This window comes from Chaetomium strumarium (genome assembly GCF_033439665.1).
Source record: "Chaetomium strumarium strain CBS 333.67 chromosome Unknown B0T15scaffold_1, whole genome shotgun sequence".
NCBI lineage: Eukaryota > Fungi > Ascomycota > Sordariomycetes > Sordariales > Chaetomiaceae > Chaetomium > Chaetomium strumarium.
Window position 1 is genome coordinate 741,200 of NW_026944429.1, and position 14,645 is coordinate 755,844.

At 56.1% G+C, this 14,645-nt stretch overlaps 4 protein-coding genes across 4 annotated transcripts; 1 reads left to right on the forward strand and 3 right to left on the reverse strand.

The window, feature by feature from the left end:
• Window positions 1–15: 15 nt before the first annotated feature.
• On the reverse strand, window positions 16–1,660 carry B0T15DRAFT_545325 (uncharacterized protein; the record flags this gene model as incomplete). The annotated part of the gene is made up of 3 exons (XM_062870130.1): window positions 16–1,330; window positions 1,388–1,518; window positions 1,585–1,660. The coding sequence occupies 3 exons, from the start codon at window positions 1,658–1,660 to the stop codon at window positions 257–259; spliced, it is 1,281 nt and encodes a 426-aa protein (XP_062725321.1). The 3' UTR covers window positions 16–256.
• Window positions 1,661–2,809: 1,149 nt separating this feature from the next.
• Window positions 2,810–5,167, reverse strand: B0T15DRAFT_506312 (ELMO/CED-12 family-domain-containing protein; the record flags this gene model as incomplete). Its single annotated transcript, XM_062867562.1, has 1 exon — window positions 2,810–5,167. The coding sequence occupies one exon, from the start codon at window positions 5,165–5,167 to the stop codon at window positions 2,810–2,812; it is 2,358 nt and encodes a 785-aa protein (XP_062725322.1).
• An 806-nt stretch (window positions 5,168–5,973) lies between these two features.
• On the reverse strand, window positions 5,974–11,277 carry B0T15DRAFT_570296 (C2 domain-containing protein). Its single transcript, XM_062870831.1, has 4 exons — window positions 10,669–11,277; window positions 10,284–10,593; window positions 7,529–10,212; window positions 5,974–7,472 (listed from the first exon to the last, which is right to left on the reverse strand). Exons 1-4 carry the CDS (start codon window positions 10,858–10,860, stop codon window positions 6,165–6,167), a joined length of 4,494 nt encoding a protein of 1,497 aa, XP_062725323.1. The 5' UTR covers window positions 10,861–11,277; the 3' UTR covers window positions 5,974–6,164.
• A 1,652-nt stretch (window positions 11,278–12,929) lies between these two features.
• B0T15DRAFT_506314 (uncharacterized protein) lies at window positions 12,930–14,472 on the forward strand (the record flags this gene model as incomplete). The annotated part of the gene is made up of 3 exons (XM_062867563.1): window positions 12,930–14,064; window positions 14,236–14,322; window positions 14,366–14,472. The coding sequence occupies 3 exons, from the start codon at window positions 12,930–12,932 to the stop codon at window positions 14,470–14,472; spliced, it is 1,329 nt and encodes a 442-aa protein (XP_062725324.1).
• Between the last annotated feature and the right edge of the window lie 173 nt (window positions 14,473–14,645).

Genomic DNA, 14,645 nt, shown 5'->3' on the forward strand with positions numbered 1-14,645 from the left:
ATCATACTACTGTCTGACCTCACGCTAGAGTTCAGCCAGTGCATACCTCCCCAGTCCTCGCCTGACGGCTCGGAGGTGATCCGCGTTGCAGTCCCGTGTTACGGATACCAGCAGGACCCTCAGCCCTGATGGGGCTGTAGCACCTTGGGTCGCAGTTGGACATTTCTCGTCCAGAGACCGATGGATTCAATGACCGGCTATTCGAGATGCTGTCCATGATCTCGCACCTGTGCGAACCACACAGGCCACCCGACGTTCAGTGCCCAATGTCATCGTCGTTCTGGTCATTCTGGTACCGTGCTGCAACGAGACCGAACAAGGCCTGCAACTCGTCCTTCAGCCCCGAGATCTCCATACGCTGCATGGCAATCTCCCGAACCAGCCTAGCATTCTGCACCTCCTTCTCCTCCGCGGCATCCAGGGCAAACCTCAGCTGAGCTTCGATTGTTTGAAGCCGCTTGTTTTGAACCCGCCTGTGGCACTCAAGCACCTTCTCGCGGAGCAACGGCGATATGCGCTCTCCCACCTTCAGCAGGTCCATTATTGTTGTGGTTGTCTCGGCGTCACCCTGACTACTACTTCGGGACGCTGTCGGTGTTGATATTGCAAATCGCTGAGTGGTTCTGCGCCGCTTGGATCCTGGCTGCGACGCTTCGACGGCCGTGGTTCCGGATACCAAAGAAGTGAAGCTATTGCCGGACCCCGGGTTGAGTCCATTATTACCGGATGCGGGGTTAGTGACATTGCTACGAGAGCTGGGAGTCTGCAGCCCGCCCGAGGCCGCACGCATGCCTATTCGGCTGGGGGTAACGCGAAAGTCGCTTCCCTGGGATGGTCGCGGCGGCTGGGCCGGTGCCGCTGGTCGACCTTGGTTAGCAGCTTCACCCGCCATTTCCGCTAACTCCTCCTCGTCGACATCGATCTGCGAAAACTCGGCGTCGCCTGCGGGACCCCCGGCATCCGCTCCAGCGTTCGTGCCCTCTGTTTCTGGTCGCTTTCTCTTTGGTGTAGGAGTCGGCAGATCGGCGTACCTGTTGCGACTAGGCTGACGCCATCCGTCCGCCGTGCCGCTAGTACCTTCGTCTTCCTCAGAACCCCAATCTGGCTCTGATAGGTGAGGCGTCCTGAGAAAGGACCGATGGGAGGCCGGGGTGTGAAATCTGCTACTCGCCGGCGAATAAATTGGCCCCTCGGTGATGGTGGACGCGCCCTCGGAGTCTGGCAAGTCGCGACGAGCGCGACGATTACGGATAGCCTGAATTAAGCTGTTCCTTTTAACTTGGACGCGGGAGTTGGGAACCGAGTTCGGGCTCCTTGTGGAAGGCGAGTTCTGGTTCAATCCAGCGGGGCTGTTCGAGTTTTGGCCTCAGGCCTGCTGCTCATGCACCTTTGCATCATCCTCGAACAGGTAAAAACGACATTGTTGGTCGTCCCATTTCGGGCACCTGTGGAAGCGCCTCCCCTTGTTCGAGCCTTCCTTTTTCACCGTATAGAAAGCTGCTTCAAGGTTGCAGCAACCTATAATTGATGATATATCAGACTGACGATGCCTAGGGACACTGTAGTTGAGAACGAGCAACATACAATACCACTTCCCATTCTCGTACTTGCCCAGTTCGCGCCCGGACTGGCTGGGCGATGTATGCACCGGCGAAGCCATATTATGCCATCGCAATTTAGGTCGTCCGAACCAGACAGTATTGTCTGATCTCCGTGCTGCCGTCGCAACTCGCCGTTATCATCACAACTCTCGGGATAATTGGTGTTGAGGGGTGATAGTGCACCGTGCGAATAATGTACAAGTACAGTACGAGGGGTGAAATCGTGAAGTGCGGGATAGAGTTCTAAGAAATTGGCCCAGCGGGCGACTGAAGTGAGGGGTTTTATATGCCGACACAAGTCAGGTCGTGGGAAAACACATGAAATAATGTGGAATCGCAGTCTTGTCGTCCCAACTCACTGTTATCGTCGCAGGTCGCCGTATATTGTTAGTATCGATGAATGATGGATGGTGCACCGTGCAAGATATAAAGTGAGATGAGTGGATTGAGAAGTGCTTGATTGGGATTTATCACAGATTCATGCGCTGAAACGAGGATGTTTGTGGGAAGAACTCTGCGACACGACCACGACGCATCGATTTTCCAGCTATGTCGGATGAAATGAGGGCCTCGGGGCCATCCGGTTGCGCCTTGGGAGCCTTGCGGCTTTTGGCTGACAGGAGTGGTGGGCCTTACCGCCCCGCCTATAAGAAGCAGTGACCCACCGCTGCTCTTGGCATGAGTACCTTACCCCAGACTTTGGATGAGCGACAGGGTCTTAAAACATATCTGGTGATAAGTGTCAAAAGCGGGCCGCACGGCAAGATGCGGTCTCCCAACGTGCCGTCCTCATTGCTGGGAATTGGATGACACGCAGGTCAAGTTTAACACCCTTCTTCCATGTAGGGTACCATATAAGCGGAAGAAAGGGGTCAAAGGCTGTACTACTGTCTGTTTCTCATAGAGTAGCTCTAGTGTCCTCTAGCCTTGCTTGCTACGAGTGCAGAAGCAAATGAAATAGTACAAGCGAAACCAGCGAAGTATGGCACCAGGAAGATCTTCGAAAAAAAGACAAAGGGTATAAACATGGTTATGGTATGTACAGTACAGGCACAGGGTATCCGCAACCAGCCAAATGAACGCTGAAGAACCTGCCAGAGCAACGAATCCGAGAATCAGAGGGAGAGCCAGCCTGCGCTCAACTGAAGCAGCACCAGACCCGCCGTCAAAATGCAAGGGAAAGGCAAAACGTAACGAGAAAACAACCCTCAAATCTCATAGAAATAATCCTCGTCCAGCCCCTCCCGACTAGGAACAACCCCAGCGCCCTGCGCCCCAGGATGGGCGTACATCTGCTCCAACCTGACATTCAGCAGCCTGATCTTCAGCCCGTACTCGCTGACCAGCGTAACAAGCTTGTTCGTCTCGGCCGTGATGGGCGCCTGGTTGAGCAGCATGAGCAAGCCATCCAGCCACTCGGACGCCAGGCTGTGGTTGAGCGGGTACAGAGTCAGCACGGGCTGTTCTTTGGGCTCTGTATCGCTACTGCTGACGGCGCCTGGTGTCGTCGTCGTTGTTGTTGTGGAGGCGTCGGGGCTGGCGTTGGGGTTGGTGCTTGTGTTCGCCATGTAGTCGCCGGCAAAGGAGTAGATTGTGATCTTGGTGGTTGGTTTTGCGGCCGCCGCGTTGTCGCGGAAGGTGCGGAGGGTTGGCGTGCTGGAGTCCGGGGACTGGTCGGTTTCGTTGTTGTCGCCGGAGGCCTCCGGTGACTCGGGCGTTGCCGAGACGTTGGAGACGACTGAGCTAATTGTTCCGAGGTCTACCTTCTCGGTTAGGGCTTCGAGCCCGGGGTCGTAGGGTAGCTTCTCGGGGAAGTCGGCGTAGTGGAGGTAGCGACGGTTGTGGGAAAGTTTGGCATAGCGCCATGGCTGGTATAGCCGCCGCTTGGTATAGCTCTCCTGTCGGGTATGCAGCATCGGCTTCGTGAACCAGCTGCCCTGCAGCAGACAGCGGACCCGCTGTTCTTTGACAAACTGCAGCGCCTCGTGCTTGAGCTCCTCGCGCACTTGGAAGAGATGCGGGGCCCACTGATCTTCGAACGACAGTTCCAGCAGCTCCATTTGTATCTCCCTTAACCTTGCCGCGTCATACTCTTGCAGCTCGTCCTCCACCTCGAGCACATCTTTAGTCCTGCTCGCTTGCCCTACCACCTGCTCTACCAGGACACGCACCAACTCGGCCACCTTGTCAAAGTCGTCGCGCTGCGCTCCGGTGGATTTCCACAGACGGAAGAAGGCGTGAAGACCGGCGGTGTGTAACCGAGACCATTGTAACAGCAGCGGGTGGAACAGCTTGTCGTGGGTCTTGGCGTCGTTGAGAGCGTGGTAGCCCCTGATGTCCTCCAGATCCGTCTTATCCACCTCGAAGTGGTCGTAGAGAATCATCGTGACGGCAAGGCTTGCCCTGGCCACGGGACAGCGCTCATTTAACGGTCGACTTGACTGCTCCAGTAGCAGCTTCTGGAAACCATCCTCATTCTTCCTCACGTAGTCGGTCAGATCCATCATCCCCAAGAATCCGGCCGTTTCGAATTCGAGCGCAGGCGACTCTGTCTCGAAGCCCAACCGCCGCCATTTCTCCGGGTTGTGTTTCCTGCTTCCCTTCTTGCCGGCGTCCCCATCCTCCGCGGCGGCAGCGGCGGTCGCAGCAACACCGTTCGCATACCTCCTGTCGGGCGCACTGGCAAGATGCAGCCCCTTCAGCGCTCTCCTGTGTTCCGGTCGTTCCAAGTCAACCCTCACCTCCCTCCACTTCCTCAACAGCACTTTGGTCAATGATTGGAACTCCAACAGCGGATGAGCCAGGTCCTGCAGCGCCGAGCTCTGCAGCAGGTTATACACCGCCCGGATCAGACCCAGGTCCTGCAGGCGCTTGATAAACTTGCTCCACTCCTCGCCGGCAGCGGACACAGAACCCTTGGCCTGTATCCCTCCCACGCCGCTCCCGTCGCTCGACACCGCGTCCCGGATCAGTGCATTGATCAGCATCAAGGCATTGGCGCACAGCGCGTGGTCAGCGCTCTGCAGCTGTTGAATAACCAGCTCAAAGAACTGCGGGTACACCGCCACGGCCGGCTTGAGCGCGCGGAAGCCAAACGTGCCGGGCGTGCGAAGCGCGTTCGTCGTCGGGGTGCGGGGAGAAGAAAGCCCTCCTTTGGATGACCCAGGCGGACCGCCGCCGGCGGCTGACGAAGAAGACGACTGCGACCTCCCGACGAGCGCAACCAAAATCGACATGGCCCCGCGCAGGATGTTCACCAGCGGGTTGGTGACGATCAGCTCGACGATGCGCTCGACCAGGTCGCTCGACGCGGGGCCCTCGAAGATGTCCCAGCCCATGTCGACCTCCAGCAGCCGCGTCAGGCTCTGCAGCGAGTAGGCGAGCGTGTTGCCGCCCGTGGCCATGATTAGGCGGCGCAGTACGACGAGCCCGCCCGAGGAGATGAAGACGTCGGCGAAGGCGGGGTCGTTGATGGACGACTGCAGCTTGAAGACGGCCATCTTGCGGGCCGCGTCCTCGTCGGACGCGAGCCGCGAGAGCAGCGCGGGGATGTCGGCTTGGTCCATTGTTGTGTGCGGAGCTCGGGGCCGACTCGACTCGAACCGAGTCGGCACGGTTTCGGGGGGCGGGTACTGTAGGGGATTCCTTTGTTCTGTGTTTCTCAGGCGAAAATCGGGTCGGGTGCTCGAGGCCAAGAATGGTGGAACGGGCCCCTGGGCGCCGGGGTTCTAAGCTGATTGCACTGGGTCGTATTGAACGCTAGGTCGGTATTCGTGTTTGTTGTGGAAAGGAAGGTCTGAGATCCATGTGCGAATGCTGCTGCGACCGCCGATGCGCACCGGGAAGGTTGATGAAATCGATCTGCTCGAGAGATGCCCAGGGGTAATTACATACCTTGATAGGCAATCAGGTTACATGGCTCAAAGAGTGGAGCATCGGGGTCATTGGCCAATGGTTCGAGAATTGGCGCAGCTGGGGCTCTCGTCAACTCCGAGCCATCGTAGTAGTAACCGTTACTCTCTCAATGGTAGTGATAATTCAGATTAGCCGTCTACTTACCCATGTATATGCTCAAGCTGCTGGCCTTCCCATGCCCGACATAAAGATGTCGATGATAACCCTTTCTTCTTACCGATTTGTATCTGTTATGTGTGAGCCGGGCGGTTCTCAGCGGCCAATGCTTTCCTGGAAAATGGTGCAATTTGACGACGTCCTCAATGTTTGAGCGTTTGCTTTTCAGTGTCCCATTCCATGACCATCATTCGGACTGTACTCCGCAGCCCCGATGACGGAGAGACCTCGGCTAACAATTCATAGGGCCCGGCCCACAGCCCTATATAGAGGGGAAACCACCAAAAAAGGCTTGAAAGCGACCGCCGACCAAAGCACGGCATCAAATACCATTGTAGTATAATAGGTAGTGAGATATTATAATGTGTGACCAACTAACGATTTTCCACCCATGAAAACTCCCAAGGGCGCTCCATACTCCCCGCACCGCCATGTTTTCTCCCAGCTAGAATAATGAAACTAAGGTACCCTCCCACTGCGTTTGCATCAACATCAAGGCGTCCCGTCCCGACTAGGCAACCTCAACTCCCTCTTCCCCAAGAAGCTCCTCCTGGCCGACTTAGTCGACTTAGGACTATCCGACAGGCCTAACCGATCTCCTCCCTCACTCCCACTCCCTCCCGCTGCCGGCACGAACGAGCTCTTGATGACCACCGTACCGCTGCCGACGGGCAGCGCCTTCTCCGCTCCGGAACCCGAGTCATCCACAAAATACAGCGTCTCGCCCAGCGGATCGTCACTGCCAAAGGTGTGGTGCTCCTTGGCCTCGACCTTGAACTGCGCGTCGGGCGTGCACTGGATGCGGAAGGTCTCGTCGAATCGGACGGTGCCGCTGGACGACTGCTTGCGGTGCTTGGTCTTGCCGACCTGCTTCGCCTTGCCGTCCCTGACCTGCGTGATGGTGACATAGACGTCGGCCGACGGCGGGAAGCCCGAGGCCGAGACGACGGTGAAGGATGCCGTGCCGGATGCAGCGCCAGGGATGATGGCGCTGTGGACAGACGAGGCGCCGATGCTCTTGGTCCGGCTGTGGTGCGGCGAAGGGCCACCGTTGGCGGCAGCGGCAGTCTGGCTGCTCTCGGCTGGGCCCTCCATGGTGATCCGTGGGATGTCGACAGAGCTCTTGGATGAAATGCTGCTGCTGTCGTCGTCCCCCTTCTTGCTGCGGAATCCGCGGATGAGGAAGGAGGCGCCCTTGCCGACCCCGTGACCGACCATCGTGCCACCTTTGATCGGGATGCCGGCGACGCCCGTCACAATCTTGCCTGGCACCGAGAAGGTGCCCGCCAGGGTCGATGTGCCCTGTCTAGTGCGTGTGACATAGTCTGGCGTGAAGAGCATGCGCAAACGGAGCACACCTGACTTGCCGTCGAGCGGGTACCGGAACTCCTGCGCCCGGAAAGGCTCGAGCTGCTCCAGATTGATGTCGGTGCCGCCCAAGAAATCGGGCTTGTCGGCAAAATCCCAGTCCCAGACGGTGGCCCTGAACCTGGCTGCGGTCCTGGAAGGAACCGGGACAGTGAAGAACTCGTTCCACGTCGGGTTCAGTGTCTTCTTTTGCACCTTGGTCTTGAACACCTCCTGGCCATTGAGCTCGAACTTGGTGTATGGGTCGCTCTTGCCATTGGAGTCCGCCGACGGCAGGTCTTGAGCGTCCAGAACGTCGACTCGGAGGTTGCCCATGTTGTTGATGCTCTCGCTGGGATCGAGCTTCATCTTGACCGGGACGTACTTGAGGCTGACCCTGATCGAGTACATATTGCCGTCGTCGTCCTTCATCTTGAGTATCGTGGGATTGTTCTGGCTTGGGTTAGCTTTCCACGAAAAGGTTATAGACATGGGAGGCTGTCACGTACCAGGCACTGTTTGAGGGTATCCAGTGTGTTGCCCGACAGGCGGGCCAGTGTGTGCTCCTTGCTTCCCTCTTCGCGCTTGTCGTTCCTCTCCGAGACTTTGATTGTCAACCTTGAGAACTCTAGCTCGCGAATGAAGCAGTCACCGATCTCATCAAACTTGTGGTGCCTTGACCTCGCCACCGAGGAAACGTAGGACGGGAAGGCCATGTCGTCTACGAAGACTTCGACGCGGCTCTGACTCTTGGGCAATTCTGCCTCCATCAGTCTGAAGATAACCAAGCCGGATTCGTATCGGAGCAGCTCCTGAGGTGTAAGATAGACCTTCGGTGGCTCCCTCTCATCCCGCGACTTCCTGGCGAAGATGGCGGACGAAGGGCTGGTCGGCGTCTTCGGCGTCAAGGGTGTCCCGGGCTCCTTTCCGTCGCCGGGCCTCACATCCAGAGATGGCCTGGTGGATGACTTCGCATCGAACGATGGCCTGCTCAACGAGGAGCTCTTGTCTTTCTCCATCTCGGCTTCCTTCGCTTCCTCCTCCTTCTGTTCCTCTTTTTCTTTCTCCTCCACCTCCTCGGGATCGGCGATGTTGAGTGTAGGGTAAAAGGCCACAGTATACGCAAGAGTACCCTTGGAGGTTCCCTTGCCATGCATGCGCAGGCCGTCCTGGCGTTCTTTCTTTTCGTCGTGTACAAGCCATTCACCGTTCTCATCTTGCGCCATGTAATCGCCAGAGTAAATCTCAGTGAGACCGAGACTGCGGTCTTTGCCCACGTTCTCGGCATCCATGACCTCCAGCTGGAGGCGCTCCCTGGGGGAATGCACAGGCACGTAGAGAACCTCGTCCCAGTCCGGATCGAGGTTGTTCTTGAAAGTGACGGTGCGTGCTCTCTCAATGCCCGACATGACCACTCGTACGTACGGGTCCGACTTGCCCAGCGCCTCCACGTTCCGTAGCTGCCTGGCATACTTCATGTGGAACCGCAGGACGCCGACAGGCGTCACATACCCTCCGGTGCCGGTAGCGACTCCAGAGATGGCTACCGGCCTCCACTGAGCCATCATCTTGACGCGACCGGTTTTGGCGCCAGCAAGAGTGTACCACTCTTGCCCCTTGGCCATGAATTCAAGCATGTCCTCCAGTTTGATCTGATACGTTCCAATGAGCTGATCTCCGGCTATGTCACGGTCATCCTTGATTGCGACGCCAAGTTTGGCGTTCTTTTTGTCCGTGATCAGAATCTCCTTGGATCCATTGTCCCAGATCGGGTCGTTGGTCCGCTTGAGCTTCTTGGTGGTATGGACCTCCTTGCCGTTCAAGAGAAGCATTGCGTAAGGATTGAGTAACCCGACCATACTCTTAGTACCGTCGAGCTCCTTGGCCTGCTCGACAGTGAACCGCAGAATGCCCTGGTTCGAGTCAGGAGGCGGTTCAGTTGTTCCATCGTCGAGCTTCGTTGGCTCCAGGACCGGGAAGAAGCGGACATCGCAGAGGAGCACACCTCTCGCCTTGCCGTCGTGGGTAAGTTCAAGCCTCTCGTTCTCATGCTCGTAGACCTCCTCGAGGTGCTCCAGCGGGAAGGATGCGGAACCGAGCTTCTTGTCCTTCCTAATATCGTTGGAATCGTAGATGTCGATGTCGAGAGAATCGTTTATGGAAGTAATGATGACATAGTGCGTCTCGTTCCAGCGGGGGTTGGCGTTTTCCCTGATCACCTTGGTCTGCGCGAGTGGTTGCCTCCGGTTAAGAGAAACCACAGCATAGGGATCCGGTGTGCCCGAGAATTTGTCACTGTTCTTCAGGCCCTGGGCGCCATGCAGCGTGATGGCAACCACACCGATGGCCTGGTCGACTGGGGTGCCCGCGAGCATCTTCGCAACCTCGATCGGGAACACGTTTGGTGCATACATCATGGGAGCAAGTGTGCCGTGGATCTGCTCCATGATGAAACTCTCCAACCCGGGGATGAAGTTGATATCGAAACCGAACGTCTCACCCCCGAGCGGCTTGCAGACATAGTCGATGGTCGGCCGTTCCAGGAAAGACATCTCGATCTTCTCAACGTGTGGGAATGGCATCTGCAATTTGATCTTAAGGCGCATCAGGCCGGTGAAGGCCATGTCCTCAACAATCACATCAAGGCCCTTGCTCACCATAGCCTTACCGACTCTGATTTCCAGGATGACCTTGGGATTGACCTTGCTCTTCAGCTGGCGAGCTGTCATATCCGCCGTGTCGTTGGGGGTAAAGCTGAACATCCAATCCATGATGACTACGTCGTCATCGGCTTTGGGGTACGTCTTGACATGTTCCATCCTGGGGGGTTTCGAACCGAGGGTGAAGGTCTTCAGCCTCAGGCTGTCCAAGAAAGACGGCGTGGCCGAGCTCAGGACCTGGTCGACCGAGTTGATGACGGTTTTCGCGAGGACAGGTTGATAGATGGGCCAGAATTTGACCAGGAAAGAGTTGATCCACTCCACAGACTCGTTGTCGGTCTCCAGCTTCTTGAGGGCCATCTCTCGTGTGATATCGTCCCTGAAGTTCCGGCGCACACGACGAATCGAGGTACGGTAGTAGGTCGAGCAGATGGCCATGACAATAAACACCCAAGCCAGGCCTCCGCCAAGCACAGCTACTAGCCACGAGGCGAGGCAGGCGAACGCAATGACGGCCGCATTGTGGTACCAGTCTACATGACGCGCAATGTCAGCTGCCGTCCGCCTGCATGCAAGTTCCTGGCATGCGAACGGTATTCCTTACCTCCAAAGTACTGTTCAGGCAATTGCGACTCAGCCCACGTCGTATGGTCTAGCATATCCTCGCCCTCTGGTATGGGTTCGGTAGGCCAACCAAACCTCGGGGCCCAGCCTGTCTTGCTCCAGTCGTCCTCCTCCTCGGCCTCGACAACTTGCCCATTTACGAGCGTCTTCTTTCCGTCTTCGCGCTTGACAACTTCGATTGCCCCGGCTTTGGAGGGCGAGGGAAGATCGACATCGGCTTTCGTCCCGTCATCGATATCGGTTACGACAGCAACGCCCTTGGGTCTGCGGTGGAACCCCTCCGGAATTGCCTGTCCACAATGAACAGTCAGAACCCGCCGTGAGCAAGGAAAGGGGATGCGCGGGGAGGCAGGGCTACGACATACAGCTTCGGCTTGAGCCCGCTTCTCCTCTGGACTGGCATCAGGGTTAAATGTGAATGCCGTCACGCCCGCTTGCCTGCTGTCCTCAACGATCTTCCGTTCGGCATCTTCCGCGGTGACGTTGCTGTTGGGGTCACGGGCAGCTTCCAGGACCCCCTGCTGCTTGAGCTCATTGGCGGCTTTTGCGGTCGCCATGATGACCAGAGGTCAACGCTGCGCATGCAGCTGTAGCTGAATTCCTCAATTGGCTCAATTGGCGGCGTTGGAGAGCGTCACGGAGAGAGTCTGTTGGCGACAGCAACTGGGTCGGGCCAGATTGTCTTGGCTGGACGAGCTGGGTCTGGAGCTCCGTTATGACGGCGAATGCGGCACAAAGGGCATCAGATCAAGACAGTCGAATGCGGAAGGGAGAGTGTGAGAAACGGAGGAAATGGATGCAGACGCCTGTTCAGTGGGAACGTGTCTTAGGAACTGGACCTTTGGAACCGTGCAAAAGCCTTAACATTAAGTTGAGTAAGGGGGGATAAGAAGGGCAAAACCAAGATGAATAGCGTCGCAAGCACACTGGCTTACAAGGTGTCAAGATGCAGCGGTTGGTCTTGGCACAATACCAGCAAGAACCAGGTCCAGCTGGGCCGATGGAGATCAGCAGAGATCGGAGTACTACGGTACATACACTACGTAACTTCCGTACCTACAGTAGGTACGTCAGGAGGGTCTGGGACAGGGCGGGGCCGTCCATTGTGATGCAGCTGCCCCGTTGCGGCTGCGGTTGGGTACCGGTGTCGGCTAAGCCAACCTAAGGTAGTGCAGGGCAGGCATTTGAGACACTCTGAGCTTTGATAGATGTGGCTGGTGCTCCCACCACCACTCGAATGCGTCTTTTAGGGACCTCCACAGCTGAATGGCGGAGAGCGGAGCATGAGAACGCCAGTCAGTATCCGTACAGTAGTTACATAGGAAACTATCACGGAGGTGATGCACCCCGGCACAGCTGGCGCTGCCGCGCTAATGTGTGATGTAAGAGGAGAGCTACATGTATCCCGTAACCTTGGGAAACTTGTGTCTGGTTGGTATTGTTACGCCAAAGCTGCAGTCGGTGCTCTCCTTGTATTCTGATTCCAGTACTGAGCGTATTTGCTGCTATGTTTCGCTCCTGCCGACGTGTCCTGCGCAGTTTCGTCCGGATCAAACCTTCAAATTGCATTACCGCGAGTGGGCTGTCGCTCCGACCCCAGAGTCCGGTGTGGGCCTGCCATGGCAAGGATCCCTGCCGAAAATCTCGGCACCGGCCACCCGGCAGGTTTTGGTTCCCGCAACCTTGATTTCCAGGTTGCGACACGGACTCGTGAAACGGCACACGTTTAGATACTAGTAGCAGCAAGTTGCGATACATGGAGCTAATGGCAACTTTCGCTGAACCTAGGGCGAGCGATTGATTCAACGGGATCGAGGACAACGAATGGCGATTAACAAAATGACCATTGTTAAGCTAGAATCTCCTTAACGCTAGTCGCAATTAATTTGTTCTTGAACCACGTGAGCCGAGTGGAACTGTGGATCGGCCCCTATGAGGGAAGCGAATTGCGACCTCGATTTCGATGTTACGCTGGGATGAAATGACTGACGGCGGTTGGGCTGCGAGAGACAAACGCTTTTGTCAGCAGAGGTGCCCTCCGTTCTAGATATTCTGTTAGAACGTGAGACATCACTGTCGGCTAGGCTGCGGTGAATGGGACAACGTTGAACGGCTTTGTTGCTACCTAAGGTGATACAAACGTACCTGGCTCGCCTGGTACATATACCGGAGATGTGGCAGCTGCCAGCCGCAGAACCGAAGGGCGGCCTTCATTTTCTACACAGCCTAACTACAGGTAGAGAGACTGCTCCACGGCACTCATATTCGCTCATATTGGTTGAAATTGGCTGAGAATGGTAGTGGGTCTCTCCAGTACATCACGGCAGCCTGCGCCACAGCTGGTCTGATGATGATGAGCATCTGAGAGAGACTGAGATGGTTCAGAAAGTCACGAATTGGCCAGTTTTGAACTGGGCTAGTTTGAAAAACTCAGGCCCAATATGGTGTTTAGGTAGTTTGCAGCCGAACCATTCACTTCCTTCTCTTCCACGGACCCGATAGAATTCCAGGTTACCATCGCGCGAACCGGCCCGGATACGGCTTTGACACTGAACGTGTTAGCCACGCACTCACCTATCGAGATCATCTTGTCAAGCTCGTGCTGCTGTCCTAGTGCACCTCTGCAATGTCTCAGGACTCTTCAACGCCTTTCTCCCTATTCACGGAGCTTCCTGTGGAACTCCGCCTCATGATCTGGGAGAGCGTACCGCAGCCAACATGCCTCATCGGCCAGACGCCATGTTCTGCATGCTCCGGCGGCAACATCTGCAAGCCCGCCCTTACCCAGGTCGGAAGACGGCTGTGCGTAGATACCCGGCACCCTGACTGGCGGCTTCGGTATATTGTCTTATCGCCGGAGCACGCCATCTTCCCGCCATTACACGCTTGCCGCGAGTCGCGCGGCGTTTGGCTTCCTCGTTACTTCCGGCCTCCACGTTATTTAAGCCTGCGCGACTATGGATATGAGCCCGACGAGTGTAGCGGACTGCCCTCATACAACATACGAGTTGATGTTCCCTTCATCAGTTACGAGACGGATGTATTCACTCTCTTCCAACCATGGGCACAAGCCGATGTCGACATTGGAGGACTGCGCCGTACCGGCGTTGATCGCTACGGTATAGTCTTTGATCCATTCCTGAGTTTGGATCGCAGTCGTCTTCAGCAAATTGCTATTGGCGAGGGTTCCGAACTTGTTGTCGAGGCCGCTATCAAGCTAGACCTTAAGTCCCTACCTAGCTTACGCAAAGTGTTCGTTCTTTGCTTTTGGTCCGGATCCACGGCCGCTTCACTCCCAGATGCGGCTACAGATTCCGGCGTCCGAGGTTCAGCATTTGACTGTGATCTCTATCACATTCCAGACCACGACATTGCGGAACTCCATATTTTGAGGTACGGGCGGTTCCATCACCCTCGTTTCGGCGAACCTGCGCCACTTCGCTCCGTCCTGGAGATCCTGAAGGCGTTGCTCTGGCACGCACAGCACACGGCTCTTCGAGCCCTCCCACAGGAAGAGTTTGAAATGATGCTTGATTTCAAAGATTACGTTCTTCATGGAAGCACGGATGACAGTACCAGGACCACTTGTCCCTTCCGGCATGTGCCAGACTGTGGACCGACCGGCCACACACACAACGACATGGTGTCGTGGGTGACTCCTTTTACGATAAGCTGCATGATGCTCTACCACAAGTACTACGCCATGGACTTGGACGGGCTGCCACTATTCCATGCCGAGATGCCGGAAGACGAATGGGAAGGTATGTACTAGATTGTTGGGCGTTAGCCATGGTTCCTTCTTTGTAAGCGAAAATTTTTGTCTATGGGTACAATCTCAGGGAAACTTGACGGCAGCCCTATGAACGTTCAGGCTTACCTTCGCTGGTATGATCTAGGGAGGGCAGGGGTTCTATATTCACTGGAAGGTCTAGACCAACAACACTACCGCAAGGCCCGCTGGGAGCACGTTACCTATTCAAAGCAGCGTGCAACAGACAGCTCTCGAGATTTTAGCATACGTAGGTAGAGTCCCAAGCAACGACGCCGCAACATATTTCACAGCTCTCACATTTTGTCTGGGGATTCGATGGACTCTACTGGTCGAGTCATCCCCAGTCCCGCTCTACGGTCCTCTCAAGACTCGGAGAGACCGGAACCCCCAAATCTAGGACTCTAGGGTTGACGATGATGAATGGTGTACGGCGGAAGTGTAAAATGTAATATCCAGGCGGAACAAGCTAGATGGTAGACAAGGCGTACAGATAAAGCTAAAGGTGATGTAAAATGTCTCTAGGCACTCTAACCACAAGGCTAACCTTCGGTTCCAGTCCGAGGCAGGGCG